The sequence below is a fragment of the Sus scrofa genome, chromosome 4 (genome assembly GCF_000003025.6).
Source record: "Sus scrofa isolate TJ Tabasco breed Duroc chromosome 4, Sscrofa11.1, whole genome shotgun sequence".
In the NCBI taxonomy this organism is placed as follows: Eukaryota; Metazoa; Chordata; class Mammalia; order Artiodactyla; family Suidae; genus Sus; species Sus scrofa.
This window is the reverse complement of record NC_010446.5, coordinates 110310054-110337284: the sequence shown is the minus strand read 5'-3', so window position 1 is coordinate 110337284 and position 27231 is coordinate 110310054. Positions and strand designations below refer to the sequence as shown.

The following is a 27231-nucleotide window of genomic DNA, read 5'->3' as shown; positions in this document are numbered from 1 at the left end:
CAGCAATTAGAGTTCAGTGCGTACTGACAGAGACAAACGCCAAATCCCATAGGAACAGATTTAAAATTGGCATTTGAAGGAGTTCCCTTTGTGGCTCAGCGGTTAACAAACCTGACCAGGATCCTTGAGGATGTGGGTTTGATCCCTGGCCTTGATCAGTGGGTTAAGGATCCAGCATTGCTGTGCCTGTGGCGTAGGCTGGCAGCTGTAGCTCCCATTTGACCCCTAGCCTGGGAACTTCCATGTGCCACAGGTACGGCGCCCCCAAAACCAAAATAAATAAAAATAAAACCAATGCATTAAATTAGCTGGGGGAGATAGAGGAATGTTTGTCAGGAGAAACTAAACCTCAGAGGCTTAATGCACATTAATTTCCTGCTCATGCTCCATGTCAGCTGTGGGCAACAGGCCCTGGTTCTCACGGTTTTTCTGCTGGGCTCCCCCTCCCAATCATGACAGTGGTCCAAACAGATATGGCCACTCCCGCACTGGCTCTTAACACTCCTGCTTGGCAAACCGTGTAATGTCCACAAATGACGTGTGTAACTTCGCCAAAGCAAGTCAGAACATTACACGTAAGTTCGAAAGGGTAGCGAAGCTTCTCCCAGAGGAGAGCAAAGAGAAATCTCTGGTGGCCATCACTTATGCTTCCCACGGGGTTCTGAACTGTGACTCCCCCGGGCAGGGGCTTCTCAGCTTACCTTAGAGGATGAAGAGGCATCAGGTGGGCTTAGCTGGCCAGAGCAAAAGCATTCCAGGCAGAGGACAGCAAGTCCAAAAGCAGGAAGATCAAACAGAACATGGTGCACTGGGCTAATTTATAAATTTCTCTAACAATGGACATAGATCTAAAGTGCTGTAGAAATACCAGCTTATTCCTTACAAAGTGCTGTAGAAATACCAGCTTATTCCTTACAAAGTCCTGGGGGGGGGGTTCATTTGTCAGAGAAGGCACAGAGGCACAGGAGGCCAGAGATTACTGTGGCCGAGCCAGGATCTGAACCCAGGCAGCCTGACTCTAGAGTCTAGGGAATTCAGGAAGGCCGGACCCAGTGCTCTAGGGCACCTGCCGAGAGATGTAGCTGCAAGGGAAGCAGAGGTCAGGCTATGAAGGATTTAGTACCCTCGAGGAGACTGTCTTTTTCTCAAGGCCTAAGAAGCCACTTAGTCCTATTCAAGCAGGGGAAGGATACAAACAAACTTGTATATTAGGAAAATCATTAGTTAAATGTCTTTTCCTTCTCTTTTCCCTACCATCCATCTAGACCCCCTAAATTTGTTGTATCCAGGTGGCTCACCGCAGAAGGATAAGGAACGTGTAATTTCTGTACCAAGTCCAGGTGTTTCCATAAGCCCTTAAAGATCTATGTCCACACACATCGGAGTCCCTCATCTGCCCACCCCACCAATAAAATAACTCTACAACTTTTGCTTGAATTGCATAAGCTATTTCCTTCTGAACTGGAAAGGCCCTAATCCAGTTGCTCAATCTTCAACAATGAAACGAGTTTCCTTCTTTTTGGGGAGCTGCTCCACCAAATTTAATGCACCTATCACGAGTTTTGTTTTGAAAAGTTCTTATTGATGCTGCTTGCACAGACCCATCACTGGTATACCAGCCTCGCAACATATGTGTGGCCTGAGTGCCTCTGGGATGTCAGGGCATCTACACCCCTTCTTTGCTTTTAGGCAGCCATTGTGACATCATTCTCTTCTTGCCCATCACAGAACTAGCATCAGGTGTGGTTGGGACCTGGGGAAGCCAAGTCTTGGTATGGAATGAATCTGCTCCTCAGAGATGCCTTCCCTGCTTTTTTTGTCTTTTTTTTTTTTTTTTTTTTTTTTGTCTTTTTTCTTTTTAGGGCCGTATCCTCGGCATATAGAAGTTCCCAGGCTAGGGGTCAGATCAGAGCTGTGGCCACTAGCCTACACCACAGGCACAGCCAACACCAGATCTGAGCCCTGTCTGTGACCTACACCACAGCTCATGGCAACACCGGATCCCTAACCAACTGAGTGAGGCCAGGGATGGAACCTGAGTCCTCGTGGATGCTAGATTCATTTCTGCTGAGCCACAACAGGAACTCCCTTTCCAGCTTTCTTGATTTTGGGTAACTGTTAAGTGGATTTTCCCTAACATAGTAACTAGAAAAAGTTGGAACATGTGATTTTTCTACAGTTTATCTGGAATTCAAGTGGAAAAAAAGACCCATGCTTTTTAAATCTCTCCTTTGCAATTGCCATGACGCTCTGTCATCAGTTTTCCCCAGGATTCTCTTCTCAAGGGACTGCAGGGCCAATTTCCCATTTCCATGCCTCTTCCCTGTGGTGAACAGACTCTAAATGGCCCGGTAATCCCACCTTCTGGTACTCACGCTCTTGGGAATCCTCTCCCTTTGAGTGTGGGCGAGACCTATAATTTCTTCTAATAAAACACAGCAAAGGTGATGGCATGTCGCTTCCTTGATTACATGACATAGGACTGTAGTGTCCTTACTTCCAGGAGACTAGGTTTCACTCACTAGGTTTGAGGAAGCAAGGTCATCATTGTTGGGTCACAGGATATGATCTGAATTTTAGAAGATATTGACAAACTGTCCTCCAAAGTAGCTATACCAATTTACAAGTTCACCAGAAAGAAATCCTTATTTTTCCAAGCTTTGCCAACACGTTATAGATTTTAAATGTGTTCATCTGATAGATGGAAAAATGGTCTCTTGTTGGTATAATTTGTAATTCTTGGATTATAAACATCTTTTTAACTTTTTCTTCTTTTTTGGCCATCAATACTTCTATTTACATAAATCATTTATTCACAGATTTTTGACCATTTTTAAAAAACGGAGTTGCTTCCAAGTTAGAATTGCCACCATCAAAAAGTCTACAAATAATAACTGCTGGAGAGAGTGTGAAGAAAAGGGAACCCTCCTACACTGTTGGTGGGAATATAAATTGGTACAACCACTATGCAGAACAGTCTGAAGATTCCTTAAAAGACTAGAGTTACCATATGATCCTGCAATCCCATTCCTGGGCATACATCTGGAAAAGATGAAAACTCTAATTCAAAGATACATGCACCACAATGTTCACAACAGCACTATTTACAACAGCCAAGACATCGAAGCAACCTAAATGTCCATCAACAGATGAATGGATAAAGAAGATGTGGTACATAAATACAGTGGAATATTATTCAGCCATAAAAAAGAATGAAATAATGCCATTTGCAGCAACATGAATGAACTTAGAGATTATCATGCCAAGTGAAATCAGAGAAAGACAAATATCATATCACTTACACATGGAATCTAAAAAAAAAAAGATACAAATGAACTTACAAAATAGACACACACACATAGAAAACAAACTTATGGTTAAATTAGGAATTTGGACTAGCAGATACAAACTACTATACATAAATAAGGACCTACTGTATAGCACAGAGAGTTATATTCAATTAAAAACAAACAAAAAAAGCCTGAGTTACCTTAATGATGAGAGCTCTTTATATAGTCTCTATATTGGTCCTTTATCTCACTTGCCATTTAATTTTGCTTAGTTGTTCCTTGTCATAAAAAAATCTTTAGACTTTGAAATAATGTTCAACATGTCAATCTTTCCTTCTGAAAAAAAATTTTATGGCCACATCCGAGGCATATGGAAGTTCCCAGGCACAGCTGTGGCAACACTGGATCCTTAACCCACTACGCCTGGCCATGGATTCAAACCTGTACCTCCTCAGTAACCTGAGCCTCTGCGGTCAGATTCTTAACCCACTGTACCACCATGGGAACTCCCGTTTATGGCTTTTTAAAATGGCTTAGAGAAACTTTTCCTACCCTATGAACATAAATATTCATACATTTTTCGTTAATACTTCTATGGCTTTGTGTTTAACTTTAGGCCTTAAACTCATGTTAATTTTTAGTATGTTAATTTTAGAATGAGATAAATCAATTTGGTATGAGGTCTGGGTCTGTTATTTTTAATTGCTAAGTAACTGTCCAAATCCTGTATACTGGTTAGTTCACCAATTTGAAATATCTTCATCACATATATAAGGGTCTGTTTCTGAACTCCAGTTCTGCTGAGCCCACAGTACCATGAAGTTTAGCTTGGTAGCCGGTCTCATTCCACACACCTCTTCTCTACAGATGTGCAAGCTCACCTTTCTTTCTAGTACTCACTCTCAAGGGCTGGGCAAGAACCTCCAGCCCATGAACCAGGTGTGGGGTGGGGATATCAGTGTGGCAGTGATGGAATTCACATGTCCTTTACCTCCTTCGGCCTTTACTCCCAAGACAAATCCAGCTGGACACCAGGAGCCTAAGTGCTATTTATTGAAAGGAGCAGAGAAGAGAGAGTACAGGTCCCCAAGGGACAGGGTGGAACAAAACAAGCAGTGCAAGTCCGCCTGGTGCTCAGTATAGTCTCTTGTTGCCCCACTGGGCCATCTTGTTGTTGATGGGCATCTTGAGGAAGCGGTCAGACTGCATGTAGGCAGCTATTTTCTCCAAAGCCTGAAGGGAAGGCACACCAAACCTTAGAAAGACTCTAACTCAGTGGAACAGAGCCATTCCAAAATAGCAACATGCACCCCCTACCCCTGCCACTTCTTGTAGACAGTGCCTTCAAGGTATGGAAGCCTGGGCCTTTCCAAGGCTTAAAGGTTTACAGGTGCCCAATCACTGATCCTTTAGGCAAAAGTTGGTGTTGGGCGAACTCAATTGGTGTTGGGCAATCTACCACAAGGGGGGCCCTGGGGGCGCAGGGGAGCCCGTGTTTTGGTGAGAGAAAGGTGCAGGGAGCATCACCTCAAAACGGCACATGAAAGCCTTCAGATTTGGAAATTCATCCAGGCACCTGGGCTCAAAGATACGGTTCTGATCTAAGACGTCGTAGGTAAGGAAATCCACAAACGTGAGCTGCAGGGACAGAGAGAGAGTCAGGCATGAGGAGCTCATGAACACCTGCAGAGACAGAGAGAGATCGCCTTCCTTTTCTTTCTTCCTACCTTTTCCCCTGCAAACCATGAGTATTTCCCCAGGAACAAGGAGAACTGTTTCAGTTGTCCAGGTAGCTGTTCCAAGTACTGAGGCTTCAGCTTTTCCTGGGAGAGAGGCAGGTAAGAGGGAAGGTAGAACAGCTGTCATCATCCACAGGCCAGTGACACACACTTTGTGGCCCCTTCTACAGTGTTTTCCTCTCACTGCCCGAAGGCAGGGGTGGCGGGATGGAAAGGAAGAGGGGCTAACCTCAGTTATATGACAAACAACCCCTCCCCCCGGCCCCAAATAAGAGTTCTGTTTCCCATTCTGACAAACTTGGTGGGAAGGAAGCAGCTGTGGAACAGAGCAGCTTGGGTTCCTAAATGTTCCTTTTTCTTCATGTCTTTCACCGGAGGAGGACACTCACGTGATCAGGACTGTAGCAGAGTCTTATCAGCTGCATGCGAAAATCCATTATTTGGTTCTCCATGATGTCCACTCGAATCTTTTCTTCTTCAGTCTCCCCACCTGCAGGCCAAATGACGAGAAATCACCTGCGGCCTCATCCTCTCCCAGGTGAGCAGCCCTCATCTCATCAGCCCTACCCCACTCACACATGTTGTGCTTGCGGGCGATGTAGCGCAAGATGGCATTGCTCTGGGTGAGCTTGTTCTTCCCGTCCATGAGATAGGGCAGCTGGAAAGAAACGGACAGGCCAAATGAACGACCTGACTTGCTCTTGCCTCCCTGTCTCTCTCTCTCTCCTGGAGAAGATGAGACTTGAAGGAAGGGGAACAGTAGAGAGGAGATGTGTTAGGAAAGAAAAAAATAAGTAGAAGGTAGCCAATGGGTCCTCACCTGATTCCAGACAAGGGTGCTTAATTCGGGGGGGCGTATGCATGTCATGGACCCTTTCTTAGAATAAGGCTTTGAAGGGCATAAAGCAGATTGCACAATTTATACAACACTCAAAGAACAAAATTGTAAGAGAAATGACAAGAAGATGTAACACCCATCACAGTTTCAAAGTATGATAAATGGAAATAATATTTATTTACAATTATCTGCAACACATGTAATATAATTTGAAAATATCTGATTTCTGCTAGGGGCAAAATCACGGGCATGGCTAATACCCAAGGTCCACTTATTGGCTATATTCATAACAAGCAATTGATAACTTTTTGTCAGTGGAAATGTCATTTTTTCCCTCCAAGCTCCCCTGCATTCTATCTATTCTCAAGTTAAGAGCCCTTATTCTAGACCCTCCCCCCAAGAGTAGAGAGGAAAAGAGCAAGAGTCAAAGGCCTTCCCTTCTGCCCCTAAAGCCACCTACGTTAGGAAAGTCCAGGTCTAGTTTGTATTTCACATCCAGCCACTGGCTTCTATCATAGTCAGGAGCTGTAAGAGAGGGAATGAGGTGAGATCCAAGCTCCTTAAAAGCCCACCTGAGTGGAATAAAGATTTAAAGACACATCCTAACTCCAATAACCTCCCAAACCCAGGCCCCAAAGCTTAACCTTTCAGTGCTAAAATAGGGCTGGCCTAAGGCACAGCAAGAACCCCCATCTTTCTCCCCACATAGGACGCAGCAGACAGCTCCCAAATGACTGGGTCCTTAGTCCTACCGGACCTTGGCGGGACGCCACCCCTCAGGGCACAAGAAAATAGGGACACTTGGAGGACCTGCCCGGCTCAGCGCGGCGTCGCTTGGGCACCCAGAGGGGCATTACCTTCCCCGCAGATGTACCGTTTCTCTTCATAGGATGTATCAGTGAACTCCAGGAGCATGCGGATGGCATGCGCCAGCTGGGGGGGAAGAGGCCCCCGCTTCAGCGCCTGCGCTGTTCCCACCCGCCTCCGCACACCCCCCGCCCGCCAACGTCCCCATTCCCCTGGGCCCAGGGCTGCTGAAGGCCTGCATCCCGCCGAGGCGGTCGTTAAGCGGCCCCTGAGACCGACCCAGGCGGCTTGCTGCCCTCAGCCTCTCTCCCCCGGGCCGGGGATCCCAGAGATGAGGCAGGAGTCGGTTTCCGCGGCCCAGGAGCTCGGCTGGGGTCGGCCGCGCAACGTTGCACGTCGCGGCGTTTGGGTCCCGAGTAGCCCCTTCTCTCGGAGACCGCTGATGATGAGCACCTCCGCGTCCGTCTCCCAGACCAAGTGGCCCAGTGGTAGAGACGGCACTCACCCCACGAATATCCCAGTAACCCAGAACCATAGACTTGGTCGACAGCATGGTGACTTCACTTGCGTGCCTTCGAGGACTGGAGGTGGTGAGCGGAAGAGCGGGCCTTTATAACCTACGTAAGTGGGCGTGGCCAACGTGGGCTCCCTGACTCCGCCCCCACCTCCCTCGTCCCCTCCCTCCGCCTGTTCGCAGGGCCACGCGCAGGCTAGACTTCTGCAGACCTTGCAGTTGGGGCGGGTTGGGGCGAGTTGGAGCGGCTTGGGGCGGGAAACTACCCACACCGCCCGTCCTCCCGCCCCTGCTCCATGGGCAAAATCCAGAAAGGGAAGGCATAGCTGGAAGACTTGGATTTGGGGCTCTGCACTTTCCTCTAGTGAAGCCGTGCTGTGTTTAATAGTGCCGGTTAGAGTGAGGTGAGCGCTGATAGCGCACGTGGTGAGGGCCCTGATTACCGTGGGAGAATGGAATTCACGCCATTAATATTTATCGGGCGGGGGTGGAGGGATCTGGGGGAGATGGGCAAGTACCAGGAGGCTACGGCTGCTGCCCGCCAGGGAATCTGCCCTTGTTGAGGGTGGCTGGGGAGGAGCCTGAGGCTACTCAGTGGATTTCTGGCGTGGCTTCCACAGCACAGCTGCTAAGGAGACAGAGCCCCAGCCCCCTTGCCTGCGTGCAAGAAATGACATTTTCCCCTTAGTTTGGCTGAGGCAAAGTTGGGACTTTTTAAAAGGACATTTCACTAAAAGAAGAAAGAATAAAAGTGCAAATGCATAGGGACAGATCTATCAATGCACTCCAGGAGCATGCAGATGGCATGTACCAGCTGGGGGGATGTCTGGGTTCCTCCTCCCAAGATAACAGACCAGTCACAAATTAACTTGGGGTACACAACTAATACTTATTGAACGTCTATGGTATCCTAGGCAATAGTTTAGGTACTTTGTGTAGGTTAGCTTAATTTGTTCAATTTAAGCTTCACACCAACTTTGCCAAGTAGGATTTATGCCCATTTTGTAGAAGATTATTATAGAGGCCTGGAGAGGTTGGTTGAGCTGCCTTTCTAAGCTCAAGTTCCCATGGGTGGGCTGGGATTCGAATCTAGGTCTATCTAATAGCACAGCTTGTGCTGGTTCCTCAGCATTTGGATATCCAGATGGCCTCGCCTCATCTCAGTCTTTGCTGGGAAATCTGGAGGGCACCCGGCTAAATCACTTTTTCCTGGTCCTGAAGGGTTTCCCTGTTTCCAGGACTCCTTCATCTCCATGAAGCCTCAGAAGGCAATATATCAATATCTTTTTTCCCCATCCCCCCAAATGAACTTTTCTGGTTACCTTTTTTTTTTTTTTTTTTTTTTTTAAGGGCCACACCCATGGCATATGGAAGTTCCCATGCTAGGGGTCAAATTGGAGCTGTAGCCACCAGCCTACACCACAGCTGTGGCAGCTAGGGATCCAAGCTTCAATCTTCATTGTAGCTCATGGCAATCCTGGATCTTTAACCCAGGGATCGAGCAAGGCCAGGGATTGAACCTACATCCTCATGAATATTATTCACGTTAGTTACCGCTGAGCCACAATGGGAACTCCCTTTCTGGTTAGCTTTTGCCCTTGACAGTCAGACATTAAGGGTCTCACCTTTGTTCTGTTTGGTGAGGGAAAATAATTGTTGTCCTATTTAGTGTTTTAGCTAGAAAGATGATTTTCTGAGGCCAGGTACTTGAGGGAATGATGTAGGCAGTTGGAAAATTTGGATATTCTAGGGCCCAGGCAGTGTTACGGTCATAGTCAAGTTCAACTAAGAGAAACTTAAGGGAACATCTTAAGAATCCTTAAGGAGCTCTGGAGTTCCCGTCGTGGCTCAGTGGTTAACGAATCCAACTAGAAACCACGAGGTTGCGGGTTCGATCCCTGGCCTTGCTCAGGGGGTTAAGGATCCAGTGTTGCCGTGAGCTGTGGTGTAGGTCACAGACGTGGCTCAGATCCTGCGTTGCTGTGGCTCTGGTGTAGGCCAGGGGCTACAGCTCTGATTAGACCCCTAGCCTGGGAACCTCCATGTGCTACGGGAGTGGCCCTAGAAAAGGCAAAAAGATTAAAAAAAAAAAAAAAAAAAAAGAATCCTTAAGGAGCCCTTAATTCATAGGTATACCAAGCCTTATCTATAAGACTAAATCAATGGAAGTGCAACCTGTTATGTAGAGAGGGGAGTCTGTGACAGGTGTGAGATTAAAGAAGGCTATAGGCTTTGTATACTAAATATTAGAAGCCACAGGCAGTCCAGACTCTTCACTTAACCTTGAGAAAACAGGGACCCAGGGAGCTAAATGACTTGCCAGAGTTCACACCGCCAGTCTAATGTTCCAGTCCCAGGTTCCCTAGGCTCTGCCACTGGGCTCAAACTTTAGCTCACTCGACAAGGGGGTACAGGGAGTTCCCATTGCGGCACAGCAGAAACAAATCCAATGAGTATCCATGAGGATGCAGGTTCGATCCCTGGCCTCGATCACTGGTTAAGCGTTGCCGTGAGCTGTGGTTTAGGTTGCAGATGTGGCTCGGATCCTGAGTTGCTGTGGCTGTGGTATAGGCCAGTAGCTCTGATTCAACCCCTAGCATGGGAACTTACACATGCCGTGCGGGTGTGGCCCTAAAAAGCAAACAAAACAAACCAAACAAAAAACAAGAGAGTACAAAAGCATTAAAAGAGAAAGCTGCCAAGTAGAGCCTGGATCACGACATACTTTTTTGTGCTTTTCTGGATCATCAGTATGGCTGATCAAAACCTACCCCTGGCCGCCCCAGAACTCTTTGCTCCTGTGAAGTATTGTGTCCTCAGCTGTGCTGATGCCTTGGGATGTCCTGGGGGAAATATACACAGAAGAATAGAGATATCAAGTATAGCCTTATTTTGGAGTTTGTTTAAAAAGTAAGGAGAGCTCGGTCTGTAGTTCTCAAATTCGGACTCTCAGCTCCAGTGAATTCTCGCTCACACTCAGTCGGGCCTGGTGGTGGGTGTAGGGCTGCTGCTATTTCATGTCCAGTGGCCCAGCTCTTCCTGGCTTCCCGCCTTGGGCCTCCATCAGGACCAAAGGAAGATGCAAGAGAGGCACACGACAAGCTTGGACATAATTTTATTGGGGAGGAGAGGCATTAAACAGAGTCCTGACAGCTCTGGGCATAAGTGCTCCAGGCTCAGGAAAGAGATCCAATAAACAGGTATTAACTGGAGAGAGCAGCTCTCAACACAGTGAGAAGGGGCACCATCTGTCTCATCCTATGGGCTTGCTCATCCTCTTTGCCATGTGAGCTGGGGTATGGGGTTCACTGCAGCCAGGGGACCTGAAAGGGGAACTCTCGGAGCCCTAAAGAATCTCAGATCCGCCGCCTTGCTTGTGAGAGAGCCTTGGTCTTGGAGGTGTCTGAGTTGGTGCCTAAGGGCTTATCTGAGGAAGGAAAAGATGGGGGTGAGGCAGGTGCCAGGTGAGGGACCCCAGAGCTCATGTCCACAACCAGCTGGGAGCCTCAAGGCGTCCCTGAGCACTTGAAGTCAAGCTCCTGGGGGACCGTCCTGTGCCTAGACCTGCCACACTGAGTGCCACCCCAGAGCTGGGCCTGCTGGCTTGTCTGCCCGGCACTCTCAGTCTTACTCTGGGAGCACCCCGCGTTTCCAGCAGGGGTCAGGACCCCAGGGTGTCCTCACCCCCAGCATCCTTCTGACGGCCTCCAGCCGTGCCAGGACCCGTGGGGCCTCCCGTGGACACAGCATCTGTAGCTCCCCAGGTCTCATGTGAAGCAGCTGGCTCCCTGTCAGGGAGCCGAGGGTCCTCACGGTGCTGGAACAAAAAGAACAGAAACCATCAGTGGTGGGGCAGAGGGACCTGGGCCTGGGTATCTGGGTGGAACAGAGGCTGTTTGGGCTTGGAGGCTGGGCTGATGGGGGAACTCCATGGAAAGGCTATCTGGAGGTGAGGAAGGAAGATACACATATTGGCTTAAACCAAGTTCAGAGCCCCTAGCCTTGAAGGGAGAGGCGTCGAGGAAGAGCCACTGGTGGTGGGAGGGGCGGCTGGCAGCTGAGCTTCTTCCCCAGTCCCCCGATCCTGCTGCCTGCCCCCTATCAGGGGCTCCTCAGGGGGCTCCAACAGAGGCATGACTGGCCCCTTCTTCTGCTCCCTTTAACTGGGCAGAGGCGGCGCTGCCACTGGGCAGCCCCCGTGGGTCTGTCTTGCACCGTGCAGGCCAGGTTGGAGGTTCCGGGTCTCTGAGCTTCCCTGGTTATTATCCGAGCCCTTTGCAAGGGTTGTCCCCACGGACCACATGGGGCTAGGCACTCACACAGTGGAGAAGTTCTCTGCCTGCAGCCACGCTGTGACCTCCTCAGGCCTGGAGCTAAGTCGAAGCATTGGAGCCTAGAATCAGGAACTGGGGTCAGAGGCCATGACCCCTGGGAGCCCGCCATCCTCTGGGTCCCTTCTCTGGGCTGCCATCCCATCACTTATCTCACTCCGTGCTGCTCATGCAGTGGGCACAAGGCTTGTTCTCTGCTCTGGCCCCACGACAGGCTCGGCACACAGGAAGCATGCCGTAATACTGATTAAACCAGGACCGTCTCCTCTGTCACCGAATCCCCCCTGCCCCCACCTCTGACTCAGGCTTTATAGCTCCTGAAAAGTCTGGGCTGAGCAGTACCCGAGAGGGCGACCCGTTCTGGCTCCTGGGAGCCCCCGACTGGAGGGGCTCCAGGATGTTGCTGGGGATGTAGCCGCTCCGTCCCATCTCATTCTTCACCAGCCACCACCGCTTGCTCTGGTCCAGAATCTGCCAAGAGTCACTAAATCAGTGACCCGAGCCTCTGTCCAGCCAGCCTTCCCTCTCCCCTCGAAGGTTTTCTCCCTCCTGGCCTTTCCCAATGTTGCTTCTCCCTCGCTAGCCCCCCCCACCCTGGCAGTCCCATACCTGGACCACCCACCCCAGGCCGCTAGTAGCTCCCACCAACCACCACGTTCTTTTCTGGCTCAAGCCTGTGCCTTACCTCCAGCACCTCTCCCTGGACCACAGTCAGTTCCTGTGAGTTCCTAGCTTCAAACTCATATAGGACTTGCATTTGCAGGCCCGGCTTGACAGATCCAGGTCTGGAGGGCCCCAGTTTGGGGCTGTGGTTGTATGCCTCCTCTTGAGCGAAGTGTAAAGTGCTCTCTAAACTAGGGCTCCCCCTAGAGACAGAGTGAAGATGGTTGGAGCATGGAGCTTCAGAGATCGGGCCCCTATCTCAGCCCCAGAGGCCCAGAGATAGCTCCTGCCTGGAGTCTGGCTGTGGCTTTTGAGCCTACAGAATTTAAGGGCAGATGATTGTTCGGTGGGCTTAGGGTATAGGTTTCTACAGGCAGAAAGGGTCTGAGATGTTGTTGATTTCTGAGGAGTCTCCCAGCAGTAGAATTTTCTATGTGTGAGGTCTCCTTTAAGCACTTCTAGCCACGCTCTGGGAAGTCAGAGATTCGTGTGGGGAGTAGTGAAAAAAGAAGGGACTGGAGTCTGGGGGTCGCCCCGGTAGGGGGAGGATGTGCTTGTTGGTGTACAGGTCTGGCCGAAAGAGAGCCCAGAGGTCAGTGAGATGCAGAACCCACAGACCCACAGGACCGGCCCTGTCCCGTCCTCCCCAGGACCGTATGGTCCCGACTCAGCCCAGGGATACCTACCTGAGGGAAGTGGTATCTTGGTATCTTGAGAGCGCCTGTAGGGGCAGAGCAGAAAGCACAGATGTCCGCAGTCACGGCGATAGGGAGCTGGGGCGGAGACCACGGACCCACCTGCGCTCCGCTGCCTCACAGCCCCTCCCCCCTCTGCCCACCACACAGAACCCACCTACCGCTTGGGGGCTGTGGTTTGGACTAGGAGGGCAGGAACTAGCCAGAGACCAGGGCTTTAAACAGGCCTCTGTGCTTCGCTCCCCTTACCTGGTAGGTAAGTTCTGGAAGCTGCCAACCATCATAGAACGTGGGTTGGTAGGGCAGGGGCTCACTGCCCGTCCAGTTGGCCCTGGGGAGAGAACAAAGCTGAGTCCACTCTGTGCCAGGGTGGAGGTGACAGGGCCTCACCCGGGAGATCTGCGAGGTGATGGAGGACAGGGCCCAGGACACCCACCCTGGAGCCAACAGATCAGCCTGAACAAATCACATGGGGCAGGTATCCGCGGGCCAGACTCCCCTCTGCCTGTGAAAGTGCAGTTACATCCACGCCATCGCAACTGCACCGGGTACTTTATCTCACTGTTGGGGGGTTCTGGAAGACCCCCTTGGGGTCTAACCTGTTTTTCCCCATTGTGGGGGAGCAGACCTCTTTCTTTCTAGCCCGCTAGGGTGCGGACTTCCCATTGTGAGCTCAGCAGAGCGCTGCACCTGGCTCTAGGGTGGGGGCTGGAACTTGCCTCTCAGCCTCCCTGCTCAGCCATTGCCCAGGACCCAGGAAGAACGATGCTGTTTGTGGCCTCCAGGCTTGCCCTGCGTGGGTTATACTCCTCTTCCCTCCCCCTGGATTGCCAGCTCCCCGCCTCGAGGAAGTCCCCTCCCTGCCCCGTAGAGGCAGAGGTGAAAGTCTTTTCTGCACTGCTGCTGACCTCCCTCACCCTGGATTATGGCCCCGCTCAGGCTGAATTGCAGGTGATTCTCACATGTCTGGTTTTCTTACTGCGTTGAAATCCTTGGGAGCTGCATTTTGAGTTCAGTGCATGTGACAGAGGATGCAGCTAGTAGATACTTATGCAAGAGGAACAAATAAATTGTCCCCTTTTCTGAATACCTGGCCTTTTAAGTTGGTTCTTTTTTTTTTTTTTTTTTTTCCCGCTTTGTAGGGCTGCACCTGCAGCATATGGAGGTTCCCAGGCTAGGAGTCATATTGGCGCTACAGCTGCCAGCCTACACCACAGCAACTCAGGATCCAAGCTGCATCTGTGACCTACACCACAGCTCACGGCAACGCTGGATCCTTAACCCACCGAGTGAGGCCAGGGATCAAATCTGTGTCCTCATGGATGCTAGTGGGGTTTGTTAACCGCTGAGCCACAAAGAGAACTCCTAAATTGGCTCCTTTTTAATTGGCTCCTTTTCTTTGCCCTAAAAAAGTGCTTCACCTCTGCTTGACCCTTTAGAATAAGCTGTCATTCTCTTACCTTATCTTTGTGAAATCGTTTGAGGATGTGGCCATATGCCCTGCCTACATTTTCGTATCTCTGGTTCTTTCCTGATTCCTTGCAACCTGACTTTTACCTCTGCCATTTCTCTGTTGAAACTGGTTCTTCTAAAGTCCTGATAATCTCCCGATTGCTAAATCCAAATGGCCTTCTATGGTCTATATCCTGGATTCTCACAGAATTTAGCCGTTGTTTATAAATCTCAGTCAGTTTACTTAAAATCAAGCCACTTGAACACAATCTGCCCAAAGTGCAACTTTTTGGAGGGTTTTTACATCTGTTGGGCTATTCTGTTTTCTGTGTTTCTGTCTTTTATTTCATTCATTCATTTTTGGTTGTTTTATGAAATGAGAAAACCTCTTAGGCACATCTGACGTAATATTATATTTAAAATAATAAACAGAGACAGAAAATAGAAGTTACCGGGGGCTGGGAAAAGAGGAATGGGTACAGAGTTTTGGTTAATTGTCTAGTGGGTACAGAGTTTCTGTTCGGGATGTTGGAAAGTTCTGGAAATGGATAGTGGGGGTGGTTGCACAACACCATGCATGTACCTAATGCCATTGAATTATACACCTAAAAATGGTTCAAATACATTTTATCCTGTGTACATCCTCCCACAATAAAAGGAACAGATGACATTACATTATCATTTATGTCTTTGGATAAACTGGACACAAAAACCCTTTAATGGGGCTCAGTAGGCTAGATGCCTGGCTTATTTCCCAGTTGATGTCTCTTTGTAAAGCCCTCTTCTCCTTTGGTTCTTATGCACCTGCTTTTGCTGTTTCTCCTGTTAATGCTCTGGGATTTCTCTTTCCTGTCTTAACCCTGTTTCCTGTGGCCCAGAAGTTTCCTCAAGCCCATCTCTCCTGGGGAGAGCAGACCACGCTTGTTAAAGTGAGCTCTGGGGCCCCCACTGTGACACTTGCCTCTGGGCCCAGCTGTCACTTCTGTGCTGACTGTCCTCCAGCCCATGTAGCCAGCCTCTCCCCTAGGAGAGGGGAGCTCCACCCTGTTGACAGCCTCCACCCTGTCTCTATGGAAAGTTCCCCTGAGGAGTTCCCGTCATGGCGCAGTGGTTAATGAATCCGACTAGGAACCATGAGGTTGCGGGTTCGATCCCTGGCCTTGCTCAGTGGGTTAAGGATCCGGTGTTGCCGTGAGCTGTGGTGTAGGTTGCAGATGTGGCTTGGATCCCATAGGCTGGTGGCTACAGCTCCGATTCGACTCCTAGCCTGGGAACCTCCATATGCCACGGGAGCGGCCCTAGAAATGGCAAAAAGACAAAAAAAAAAAAAAAGAAAAAAAGAAAAGAAAAAAAATAAAGTTCCCCTGACACCTCAGCTCAGCATATTCAAGCTGGACACCCCACCCCACCTGACCCCCAACGGCTATCATCTGTTTGGCCTCGCTGCCCAACTGCTCAGAAAGAGGGTTAGCTCTTAGCTAGCTCTGTCTTAGCTGCTCAGCTGGGCTGGTTGGTTACGACTCTTTTTTTTTTTTTTTTCTTTTTTTTGCATATGCTATCTTAGGTCACAGCCACAGCCACAGCCGTGCCAGATCTGAGCCACGTCTGCAACCTACCCCGAAGCTCCCAGCCACACCAGATCCTTAACCAACTGAGCCAGGGATCGAACCTGTGTCCTCCTGAATACTAGTCAGATTCTTAACTTGCTGAGCCACCATGGGAACTCCCAGTTGTGACTCATGGATGTTACATTTGTAGCATCTCTTACATGTAATTCTTAAAATCTAGCCTGGATTGAGACAACTTTTTCACTTTGATCTTGACAAAAATGAGAAAAAGTTTAGTAGAAGATTGCCAACTCTCTTTTCTTGGGAAGAATTGGTCTTTTTTTTCTTTTCTGAGCTAATGCTTTCCCTTCGGTGGTGGGTGATGCGAAGTGGTGTTTCCTCCCCCTCCCCCATTGTTTGTATATAACTTATATGTATACAATTGAATGTATATAATTGAGTATAACTTAAAACTCCACATAGATTCTCCCAGTTTGTTTTGAGATATTTTGTAAAGTAGAGGTTACCAGGGGCTGGGGAGACGGAGGACTGGGTATGGACTTTTGTTTGTTTGTTTTGTTTTTCTAGTTTAATAGGTACAGAATTTGTTTGTTTTTTCCTTTTTGGGCCATAACTGGGCATATGGAAGTTCTCAGGTCAGGGATGGAATCTGAGCCACAGCTGCAGCTACATTAGATCCCTAACCCACTGCGCCAGGCCAGGGATCAAACCCGCAACACCACCAAGACAAGCTGCTCATTAACTCACTGCGCCACAGCAGGAATTCCTCTGGGTTTTTTTTTAAGATATAACATAGAGCCTACCTCTTCCAGTGTCCTGCCCCGTGCCCCATGCCACTTGCCCCCAACTCATTCAGGCCTTGTCATCACTTACTGGCTGGTGGTCCAGGCCTTGCCCAGGCCCTTCCAGAGGCTGTTCTCCAATGGACTTAGACAGGACTGCAAGAGGTCAATGGCTTTGGTGGTGAGGAGAGGTGAGATCACTTGGGCTGCCAGGTCAGGCTCAGGGCACTGGGCTAAGATCTAGGGGAGGGACAGAAGGTGTCAGGAAGCCTGGGCTCCCACAGGACCAGATGGGAGTGGGAAAGGGCCCGGGGTCCCTGGTTTCCCACTTTGGCAATGCCACGTTGTCCCAGGCCTACTCCTTCCCGCCGCCGCTGGTGTCCCGGTCTCCTACCCCAGCCCATCTCATCGGCTGAGTGAGGCTGGTGTCTTGGGTTCAAGGACAAGGGTGTGCTGGGGTGAATGAGAGGCAGACCCACAGCCCTCCTCTGCCCCCTGCTGCCCACCCTGGCCTCTGTCCCATCTTAACTTCAGCATGTCCCTCTGTACCACCCTGCCCTCCCCTGACTCACGAAGTCCAGAGTTTGGAAGAGGATGTGTATAAACTCAGGGGCACTTGTCTCCTGCAGCCTGATGGCCAGCTTCCCCTGGGGACACAGAGGGATGCCTGTCACCACCCATCCCTTCACCCCACCTTCACCAGGACCCCAGGGGCCCATAATTGTTCCGGGCCTTGGCAGGGAGCCTGGCATTCTCCAAAAAGTCCCCAAAGTGGGGAGAAGCCTGGGGTGTCTGTGAGACCGGGGAGGGGGGATTGCTGGAGCGGGGGGCTGGGGGGAAGAGCTGGGGAACGTGCGGGGAGCCACATACCAGGAGGTTGAAGCTGTACTTGATCTTCTGGAAGCAGTCAATGTAATGTGCTTCTGTCACCCCTGGAGAGAGAGGCGGGGAGGTAGCGGGACCCTGGTAATTCCAACCCCTACTCCTGTCCTGCAGGCCCCAGCACTCACCTCCCTTTTTCGTCTTCTTGCGCCATCTCTTCTTCTTACGGCTGGTCTTCGACAGGGCCTGGGCCTCCTTCAGCTTTCCCACGAACAGCTCGATGTCTTTTAGGACATGGTTCAGCACCTCCTGGACCCCAAACACCCTGGGGCCTGAGTGGGCAGCTCGAGCCCCGGCACTCCCAGCACCCCCACACCCGCCACGGCAAGGCCCAGGGTCTGACCAAGACTCCATGTCCCCCCTCAGCCCAAGGCCAGCCTTGGCCATCCTGGGACCTGGTTCCTTGGGGTCGGGGGGGACAATTGGTGTCCTCCCTTCAGCCAGGCCCCAAAGCATCCACAAGCCCGAGCCGATCTGCTGTTACCTCATCCCGTTCAGGGTTCTCGGGGGATGGGGGCCGCCTCGAAGGAGGCAGAGTGAAGGCGCTCCGCTCGTGGACGCTGGAGGGGTGCGGCAGGGGCCTTGGGGACGGTGGTGTGTCTGCAATGGGAGGGGACCGTGGCCCAGACGCTCTTTCATCTTTGATCAGAACCCTCGCCTCCCACTGGTCCTCATGCCCGAACTTACTCTGCTCTGGGGCCATCCAGTGGGGCTGTTCTGGAGGGGGTCCCCGCTCAAAAGAGGGTGCTTGCTCCTTAGGGAGTGGCCTTTCCAGGGGAGGCCCCCTCCATCTGTCCTGGTCTGGGTGGAGGGCTCCAAATCGGGGTCTGCCGAGCACATGGTAGGGAAACAGCTTTGACAGGGTTCTTGGCACAGAAGCTCTGCCCACCCATCTGCCCCATGACCCAGGGTGCCCATCTCTCTCCAGGAACCCCCCTAGTTCTGTTCCCTGGTCTCCATCTGAACCCTTCCCTGACTCTTGCTGTCTCACTCATCTCTGCCCTCCGAGACCTCTTGGTCCCATGTCCGTCTCTGGGGACAGCCTCCAGTGTTCTCTGGGCCCAGCCCCACAGCCTTCCCCATGCCCAGCTGCACCCCAGTTCCAGCCTGGCCCGTTCCCAGGTCAATGCATGTGTTACTGGGCCACAGGCTCCCGGGCTCCCATAGATGTGGAACAGACGCAGGCCTGAGCTCTGAGCCCTGAGCTCGGGCAGGTGGGCTGGGGCAGAGGCTGCCTACCTTTGCTCTAAGTCCTCTTCCAGAGCCTTCTGCAGGCTGGTCTTCAGTCGCTCTGCCTGCAGGAAGCAGCAAGCAGGCAGGCTGTGGCAGGGGTAGGGGGGTGGGGGAGGGGCAGGGGTGCTGGTCATTGGCTCCCACACCCACTCACCCCCACTTCCGGGCACTGGAAGAGCAGGGTGCTAACGTCTCGCAGGCCCGAATCCTGCACTGTGATGGACAGGACAGAGTTGTAGGAGCAGGTGTCAAGTGCCACATCCATGACCTTGATGCTGTCCAGGCGGTAAGACTCCAGCTCCTCCTGAGCCAGGCAGAGAGGTTGGCTGTGAGGTCCCTAAGAGCCAGCTGTCCCCCGGGAGCTCCTGCCCTGGGTTGCCTCACCCTTCTAGTGGCCACCTGAAGGGGTGTCATCTCCCCTGACCCCTGTGCCCCTGTCCCTGGCTCCTTCCTAGTTGTGGGTACATATTGTGGGGGGGAGGGCGGCTGCCATGTAGGACGAGGAGGGATTTGCTGTCCATGCCCAGTGCCTTTCCCACAGTCTAGGTTAGCCATGACCCCTTGTGGGGAATGATGGGACGCTGACCTTGGTCTCGATGTCCAGCAGCTGGAGCCAGCCATCGCGGACCTGCAGGAGCAAGTCCTGGCTCCACACCCGGCCCTGAGTGTCCATCTCCTGCAGCTTCTGCAGGGCATCCTTGGGCTCCTGGACTCTCTGTGTCCCCAGCTTACATGTCATCAGGTGCTGAGGAGAGAGGAGGCCGAGGACTGGGAGAAGGTCTGGAGAGGGCATCACGGGTGGGGGTGGGGACAGGCAGCAGAGGAGGAAGACGCATTCCTGGCTTCCTTATGAGGAGGTCCCAGGCAGTTCCCATAAAGCAGCCCTCAAGGGCCACTGTGAAGGCCAGAGGCAGTCAGGCAACGATGGACCCCCTCAGCTGGGGTCCGATGGGCTGTAGGAAGGGGCTTAGGAGTCTGGAGGCAGGACAGTCATGGCCTTTAAGAGTCCAGGCCAGGAGTTCCCACTGTGGCACAACTGGATTGGTGGTGTCTTTAAAAACCCTTGTCTGATCCCTGGATCTGATCCCTGGCCTGGGAATTCCATATGCGTGGGGTGGCCAAAAAAACAAAAAAACAAAAAAAAAAGGTGGTTGGCAGGGAAGAGTCCAGCCAGCTGAGGGGACCGGATGGGGCAGATGTTGGCTCCACCTACCCAACAAATATGTCTGAACTCCTCTGGATGGGATAGAGGATGCTCAGATTCTGTCCTTAGCATTGTTCGCGCTATTTGGGAATTACCACCCCAGCCTGGTCCTTCTCCTCCCTGACCTAGCATTTGTATCTCCGTGCCTTTGCTCATGCTGTTCCCTGTGCCCAGAATGCCTGTCCCACTTCTGCTAAGCCATCACCTCCCAGGCTCTCAAGAAAAGGTCAAGCCTGCCCCAAGAGGTCCACACGGACCTCAGTCTCCTCGCTAGTCTGATCATTCCAGCAGGGCTTTGCTGTCATTCTTGCCCCCCAAGGAGACCCCTTCCTTCTCCCATCCAAACGCCACCATCACTCTCATGGTCCTGCCCCTCGCCCTCCTCTCCAGGATCTTGTTGTGGGGGGTGCCATCCCGTCAGCCTCCTGCCCCTTGATTCCACCACCCCGCCTCCTGCCTAGCTCCCAGCTCCTCTCCCAGTTCACCAGGCAGCATGTTCAGGGGCCCCTGATGTCACGAGCAAACACCCTGGCATCCTCGACATGCTTCCTCTTGCTTTTGCTTGCTGGACCTAAACGAAGCCAGTTCCCAACCCCTACCCCCTCCCCAAAGCCCACCGCTCCTGGTCCCAACCAAGCTGGCTGGGGAAGTGCCGCCTCTGGAGCCTCTACGCTGTTGCTCCAGCATCCCTCCCTGCTTTTCCATGAGGCTCTGAATCTGCTGCTGCCCAGGGGCGGTTTCTACCCCAGACCTTCAGTCTGACCTGGTGTCTGCTCTTCCTGCCCCACCCCGCCCGTCTGAGCTCTCACCATGGCGTCAACAACTCTTCCAGCAGCTAGGTTGGGCAGTGCCCATGTCATCCCTCCAGGCAGGGCCAGAGCCCCCATCCCAGCCTCCATGCCATGCATTCCTGCCCCAGAAGCTCAATCCCAGACCCTCCCCACAGTGGTCCTTTCAAGTCCTCCAAGGCACCACTGACCTCACATATTCCTTCCACTAGTTGTGCCAGATCCTGGGCAAAGAGCAGTTTCCTGGGGCAGGAAGTGGGCCCAGAGACGGGGTGGGGTAGGGTGGGGTGGAGGCAGGTACCTCCTGACCCATCCCTCTGCTATTTGTTCCTGCCCGGAGATAGGATGTCCACTGACTCAACCGTTAGCCCCGCCCCCCTTGCCAATGCCCAGCGCCCCGCCCTGTCCTCGTCCTTACCCGCTCTTAGCAGATGCTCAGTGAGCCTTGCTGGACCCGAGCCACCTGATCTGGCTGGGGCAGGCTATGGACTTCCATGGCAAAGACTTATCTAAGACGTCTGTTTTTTGTCAGGGCGGCAGGTGCATGGGAAAACGCGGGTTGGATCAGCAAATTGTCGGGGCCCCCGGGTTACTCACCTCTACCCTGTGCTGCAGGTGGGTGGGCTCTGAGGCGAGATTCTGCACATACTCCTTCCGGTGCACTGCCAAGACACAGAGCAAGGGGGTGGGGGCGGGAGAAGGAGGTGAGAGATACACAGCCATGGGGGTGGTGGGCATGGGGAGGGGGAGAGCGGAGGGCAGGGGTTTGGGGAGCTCAGATAAGGGCATGGGAGAGGACACAGGGGGACAGCTTACGGTAAATGGCTCTGCTGCTGGGCCGGGACATGTTGACGCTGCTGAGATGACGCCCTAGAACCCAAACTGGAGGGAAGAGACAGCTGTCAGAGCTGGGGAGAGGGACACCAGGGCAGAGCAGGGCAGGAGAGCAGCTGTCACGGCCCATCCCCGACCCAGAGATGAGACTTGGACCAAGCTCGGATCTGGGGCTTCTAGGACCAGACCCAAAGCCCCTGGCTGCAGGGCCTTTCTGGATCCATCTCCAGCTGTGCTCTGCGCCGAGGAGCCCTCCGCCTGAGCTGGGCCTCAGAGGTCCAGGCACACTCCCAGCCTCTATTAGATCATTCTAACGGGCTCAGGAAAGCTGCATGGACAGACACGTGGAACCAGATCCCATCCTGGCCTGAGTGTAATAGATGCTGGATGGGTGTGCCTAGCTTCTGCAGGCAAAGCACGAGGTTCAGCAGCTTTCCTTACCAAAGCAATCCTCTCATCCACACCTGTTTCAATTCTGCGAATTGGGAGAAGGCCAGTGTTGGCTCTTACACTGGGGATCCGCTCAGGAGGGGTGTGTGTGTGTGTGTGTGTGTACACGCACATTTATTGTGGGGCTCTGTAGGTTGCGCCAGTGATCTGCACTTCCCTGAATATCTTACCAAATCTCTTTCTCTTTGCCTTTACATATTCTGAATCCTCTGCCCGGAGTCCCGCCCCAGCCTCACTTCTGAATCCCAGCCCCAGGTTCCAGAGAAAATACACAGATGGCCACGAGCACTAATTACTAGGGAAATGCAAGTCATAGGAGGTATCACCTCACACCGGTCAGAATGTCTATTATCAAAAAGGCAAGAAATAACAAATGTTTGTAAGGACGTAAAGAAAAGGGAACCCTTGTGTGCCATTGGTGGGAATATAAAATGCCACAGCCACTGTGGAAAGCAGTATGGAAACACCTCAAAAAATAAGAATACAACTAACACATGATCTAGCAATCCCACTTCTGGTTCTTTATCCAAAGAATATGAAAATACTGGTTGGAAAAGATATGTGTGCTCCCTATAGTCATTCAGGCCTTATTTACAAGAGCCAAGACATGCAAACACTGTAGGTGCCCTTCCACAGATGAATGGATAAGGGAGATGTGGTGTATACAGTGGAATACTAGGCAGCCATAAAAAAGATGAAACCTTGCCATGTGCAACATAATACCTTGAGGGTATTACGCTAAATGAAATAAGCTAGGCAGAGAAAGACAGACATCAGAGGATTCCACTCATAGGTGGAATGTAAGAAACAAAGAGGAGTTCCCGTCATGGCTCAGTGGTTAACGAATCCGACTAGGAACCATGGGGTTGCGGGTTCAATCCCTGGCCTTGCTCAGTGGGTTGAGGATCTGGCATTGCCATGAGCTGTGGTGTAGGTTGCAGACGTGGCTTGGACCCCGCGTTGCTGTGGCTCTGGTGTAGGCCGGGGGCTACAGCTCCGATTCGACCCCTGGCCTGGGAACCTCCATATGCCGCGGGAGCGGCCCTAGAAAAGGCAAAAAGACAAAAAAAAGAAAAAAGAAAAAAAAAGCAAACAAACAAAAATAAATGAACAGGAGTTCCTGTCGTGGCGCAGTGGTTAACGAATCCAACTAGGAAACATGAGGTTGAGGGTTCGGTCCCTGCCCTTGCTCAGTGGGTTGAGGATCTGGCATTGCCATGAGCTGTGGTGTAGGTTGCAGATGTGGCTCGGATCCTGCGTTGCTGTGGCTCTGGCATAGGCTGGCGGCTACAGCTCTGATTCAACCCCTAACCTGGGAACCTCCATATGCCGCAGGAGCGGCCCAAGAAATAGCAAAAAGACAAAAAATAAATAAATAAATAGCTAAAACTAAATAAATAAACGAACAAACCAAACCAAAATGTAGATACAGAGAACAGAGGTTATCAGAGGGGACAGGAGAGAGGGTGACATGAGTAAAGGTTAACTGTGTGGCGATGGATGGAAATCAAATTTTTCGTGGTGAGCCCACGGTTGTGTATATAGAAGTAGAAATACATGGTACACATGAAACACATAATGTTATAAACCAAGGTTAACTCAATAAAAAACTAAATAAATCAATTCCAGTTCAAGGATCACCTCCTCAGTGAAGCCCTCCGTGACTACCCCCTTCCACCCTTCCCACCCTCCCAAGGCCATGCCGAAACTTGTGCATTCCTCTCTATCAACAGCAGTCACCCTGGTGAGTGCCGTGAGCCTTGTGAATACGGTACCATTTATTTTTCACTACCCTGGCTTCTCCTTCCTTGGCCCTATGTGCTGTCCTCCAGCCTTTACCTCCATCAATTCCGTTAATTCTCAAAACAGCCTTGCTGGCTGGGACCTACTATCAGCCCATTTACCAGGTGAGGATGTGGAGGCTCAACGAGGGTAACAGGTCTGAAGTCACAAGTAAGTATTCAATCGAGAATGAAACCAGCCAGGTCTGACTGCAAACGCTATGCTCAAACTGTTATGGGCCTCGGTCCCCGGGCTGTGACCGCCTGAGGACAGACTGATCTTGTCCCCACTGTACCCTCCAGTGCCCTCCTGGCCCAGAAGGAGGGTCTAGAAGACGTTTATGTTGACACGGAAGGGAGGTAAATGCGGTGCGTGCGTGTGCGCGGGGTGGAGCAGGAGTCGGTGGAGCGTGAGGGTCAGGGGCGTGTGTGACTTCCACGAGATGTGTGTGCATCATGACCAGGGTGTCGGTGGTGTGAGTGTCTGGGCATCTGCGTGGTGCATCTGAGTTGTCCAGAAACCTTGGAATATCCCGGGCAAAGTGTCAGAGAACAGCCCACACCCCTATTACGAGGACTGCTATGAAAATAGCAGAGGAGCTGATAAGGTGACTCAGTGTTGGGGAAATGAGTTGCTAGTAAACAATTCAGGGACCGTGGAGGGGCGGCCGGGTTTCTGCTTCCGTTGTTTGGAAGGATCCCTGTCCTCTCCAAGGGTACGGGGTTCCCAAAGCCTGCCCCCACCACCCGCAGCTCCACCTCTCAGGCTGCAGCACTTCCTGCTTCTAGATCCAGAAGACAGAGAAACTGTGCTCTGCTGAGGTTGGCACCTCTCCCTACCCACCAGTGCCCCCCCCCACACACCCACTCCAGGATGGTCCCTGTGGGTCTCTGTGGCAAGTCCAGGAAAACATCTGCGCTCAAGAGTCTGCCAAGGAGACAGGGGATGGGGAGACCCTCAAGGTGGCAGAGGGGCGATGGGGGATGAGAGGTGGGGGGGAAGTGGGGGCTGACTCTGGTCTGCCTTGCCCCTGGGAACGGGGGCTGTAGCAGCCCGATTTCCCCAAATTTAGGAGCTTGGAGCAGGGAAAGAGTTCATGTCTGCATCACAGACCCTGAGAGAAGCAGCCCAGAGATACTCTGGAGCCCTCCTCTCCGGCTGGCTCACCCGAGGCTGAGCCCCAAGCCCGTCTTGGGCTTCCTCCTTCTGGCTACATCTGAGAATGGGCTGGAGACCCTGGCCTGGGAAGCCACTGAGTTGCCTCCAAAGCCCTGGGATCCCCCAAGGCTCGGCTGGGCCCTGATCTTCCTGAGGGCCAGGCCCTTACCTGGGTTCCAGTGGGGACTGGTGGCTGGTCCCCTGAAGGAGCAGGTGTCTGAGCCGGTGGTCTGGGGCTCCGGATGGGAAGGCAGTGGCTTCTCCGCTAGTGGCGTGGCCGCAGGTAGAGGTCCTGTGATCCAGCGAGCCCTGATGGAGCAGGCAGGCCTTATGGTGGTGAGGCCCTGAGGAAGCCACACCTGTGCTCTTTGGACTCTGGCGGGGGGGTGAGGGGAGGGTGGAAGGGAGGCCTCCTAGGCCACCACCTGCCCAGCGCCAAAGCCTGGGGCCCGTGGCAGTGCCTGTGCCGATGGGTGTTCCAGGCTTAACCAGAGACCCCTGCTTCCCAGCTTCTTCCTCTGCTTGCCTCTGGCATTAGTGTGAGGGCCCCGCTTCCCCCTGCCTCCTGGGTACCTCCTCTGAGACCCCAGATCAGCATCAGGCACGAGGGCGGAGACCAAAAGAAGAGGGCACCCGGGCTGGGCCAAGCCCAGCTTCTGCGGTCAGGGCCCAGGTGGGGGGCGGCTGCAGGTGGACCCCAGCCTGGGGCAACCGAAGGCTGGCGTGTGTGCCGGTGCGTGCGGCACATGTGAGTGTGTGATCGTGTGTGCCCAGGTGGTGCCTGTGAGCAGCAGGTGGATCTCATAGGAGGAGACGGGCGCTGAGGGCTGGGACTGCCGTGGGCATGACACACAGCGCTGAGATTTCTTCCTGGCAGAGCCCGCCTCATCCCACCCTTTCTTCTGTCCCCTCGGACCCGGCAGGGAGCCCCCTCCCTCGCCATTCTTTCCCTTCCTCTCAAGGGCATTTCCTTCCCTCCCCACCCTTCCCCATGCCCTCTGGCCTCTGGCTGAGCCTGGGTGGCTTCAGCAGAGATGAGAAAGCGAGGCCCGCCCCGTCCCAAGCCTCGTACTTCGTGTTATCTGAAAGCTCGGCACCCAGGCTGCCTGCCCTCTGGGGGCTCACAGTCCCACAAGGGAGGCAGGTTATAAACAGAAGCCACGGGGGCAAAGCAGGAGGGAGGGAGGGAAGTGCCTGTGTTCGAGGGGTGGTGGGTCTCCGGCCCCGGGAGGGTTAGGATCTGCGAAGGGGAGTCCTGGGGTCTGGGAACAGAGCCTGTGCCCGTCAGCCTCAGCTTCCTGTGCCATCCCAGGAGACCTCAGCCGGCTCCCCTGCCCCACCCCCATCCCAGCCCACACTGCCCTGGGTGGACTGGAGTCCAGGGTGGGACCCTGGCCGGGGGCCTGCCTCACCTGAGAGGGTCCACAGAGCAGCCGCTTTAGGAGCCCAGGGATCAGGTGCCTGCGGGGCCAGCCCCCACCGTGGCCTCCTGGAACCAGCCCTCCTGACCTCCCTGGCTGTTCTGCTCCCTGGAACACAGGCTCTCAGTCCTTCAGCCTCTTTCAGGATAGGACAGCCCGGGTGCCCCGCTGTGACTGTTGTCCCTGCCCAGCTGAGGCCAGGCCCTGTCCTTCCCCCAGCCTGTCCCTGGGTCCGCATCCTGCATCTGCAGGGTCCGATAGGAAGCGGTGGAAGGAGCCCTCTGCAGCTTGGGTGGGGCTGGGCCTGGGGCTTCGTCAGCACGAGGCATTGTGGAACCACTCCAGGGAAGAGGGGCATTGGGAAGGCTGGAGGTGCCAGGCCCCAGGGATTGGGGGGCCAAGGCTGATGCTTCTGCACAAAGAAAGTTCAAGTGTCAAAGCAGTTCTTTGTCTGGGGCACCCGGAGCCAGGACACAGGTGGAAGGGGAAGGAATTAGGGACTCAGGAGGCATCTCCTTGAATGATGAGCCTGTGCAGCCCAAGGCACTTCATTCATTCATTCGTCCGTTCATTGTTAGAGTCATTCATTCTCTATACGGAGGGCTTCCTGTCTGCCAGGCACTACGCTCCATCCTAGGAGACACACTGGAAATCAGCTGAGTTCAGCATCTCCCTCCAAACCCCTTAGCCCCTCCTCCCGCCCTCCCAGCTCAGCAAAGACACCAGCACCAGCCAAACGTCCAAGCCAGGCATGGGTACCATCCGTGTCTTCCCTCAGCCCCTATCCCTGGCCCATCACC

General features: G+C 52.8%; 2 protein-coding genes across 5 annotated transcripts; both read right to left on the bottom strand.

Annotated features, from left to right (window-relative positions):
* GSTM3 (glutathione S-transferase Mu 3-like) lies at positions 4328–7258 on the bottom strand. The gene is given in 8 exon segments (NM_001244939.1): positions 4328–4523; positions 4818–4928; positions 5018–5113; positions 5419–5519; positions 5606–5687; positions 6328–6392; positions 6725–6800; positions 7180–7258. Coding segments are annotated over 8 exon segments (678 nt in total). The 5' UTR covers positions 7228–7258; the 3' UTR covers positions 4328–4424.
* On the bottom strand, positions 10286–25752 carry EPS8L3 (EPS8 like 3). 4 transcript variants are annotated; one of them, XM_013997283.2, is made up of 20 exons: positions 25584–25750; positions 25180–25319; positions 21603–21668; positions 21384–21448; positions 19381–19539; positions 18949–19098; positions 18801–18856; positions 18249–18388; positions 18046–18161; positions 17690–17810; positions 17550–17611; positions 17252–17326; positions 16771–16919; positions 13127–13208; positions 12869–12903; positions 12205–12385; positions 11862–11990; positions 11508–11581; positions 10873–11005; positions 10286–10615 (listed from the first exon to the last, which is right to left on the bottom strand). In XM_013997283.2, exons 3-20 carry the CDS (start codon positions 21631–21633, stop codon positions 10604–10606), a joined length of 1770 nt encoding a protein of 589 aa, XP_013852737.2. In that variant the 5' UTR covers positions 21634–21668; positions 25180–25319; positions 25584–25750; the 3' UTR covers positions 10286–10603. The 4 variants fall into 4 exon arrangements, with proteins under 4 accessions (XP_013852737.2, XP_020945715.1, XP_003125912.2 ...); XM_021090056.1 differs by having other exon boundaries at positions 21384–21668; positions 25584–25752; XM_003125864.4 differs by lacking the exon at positions 25584–25750 and having other exon boundaries at positions 25180–25383.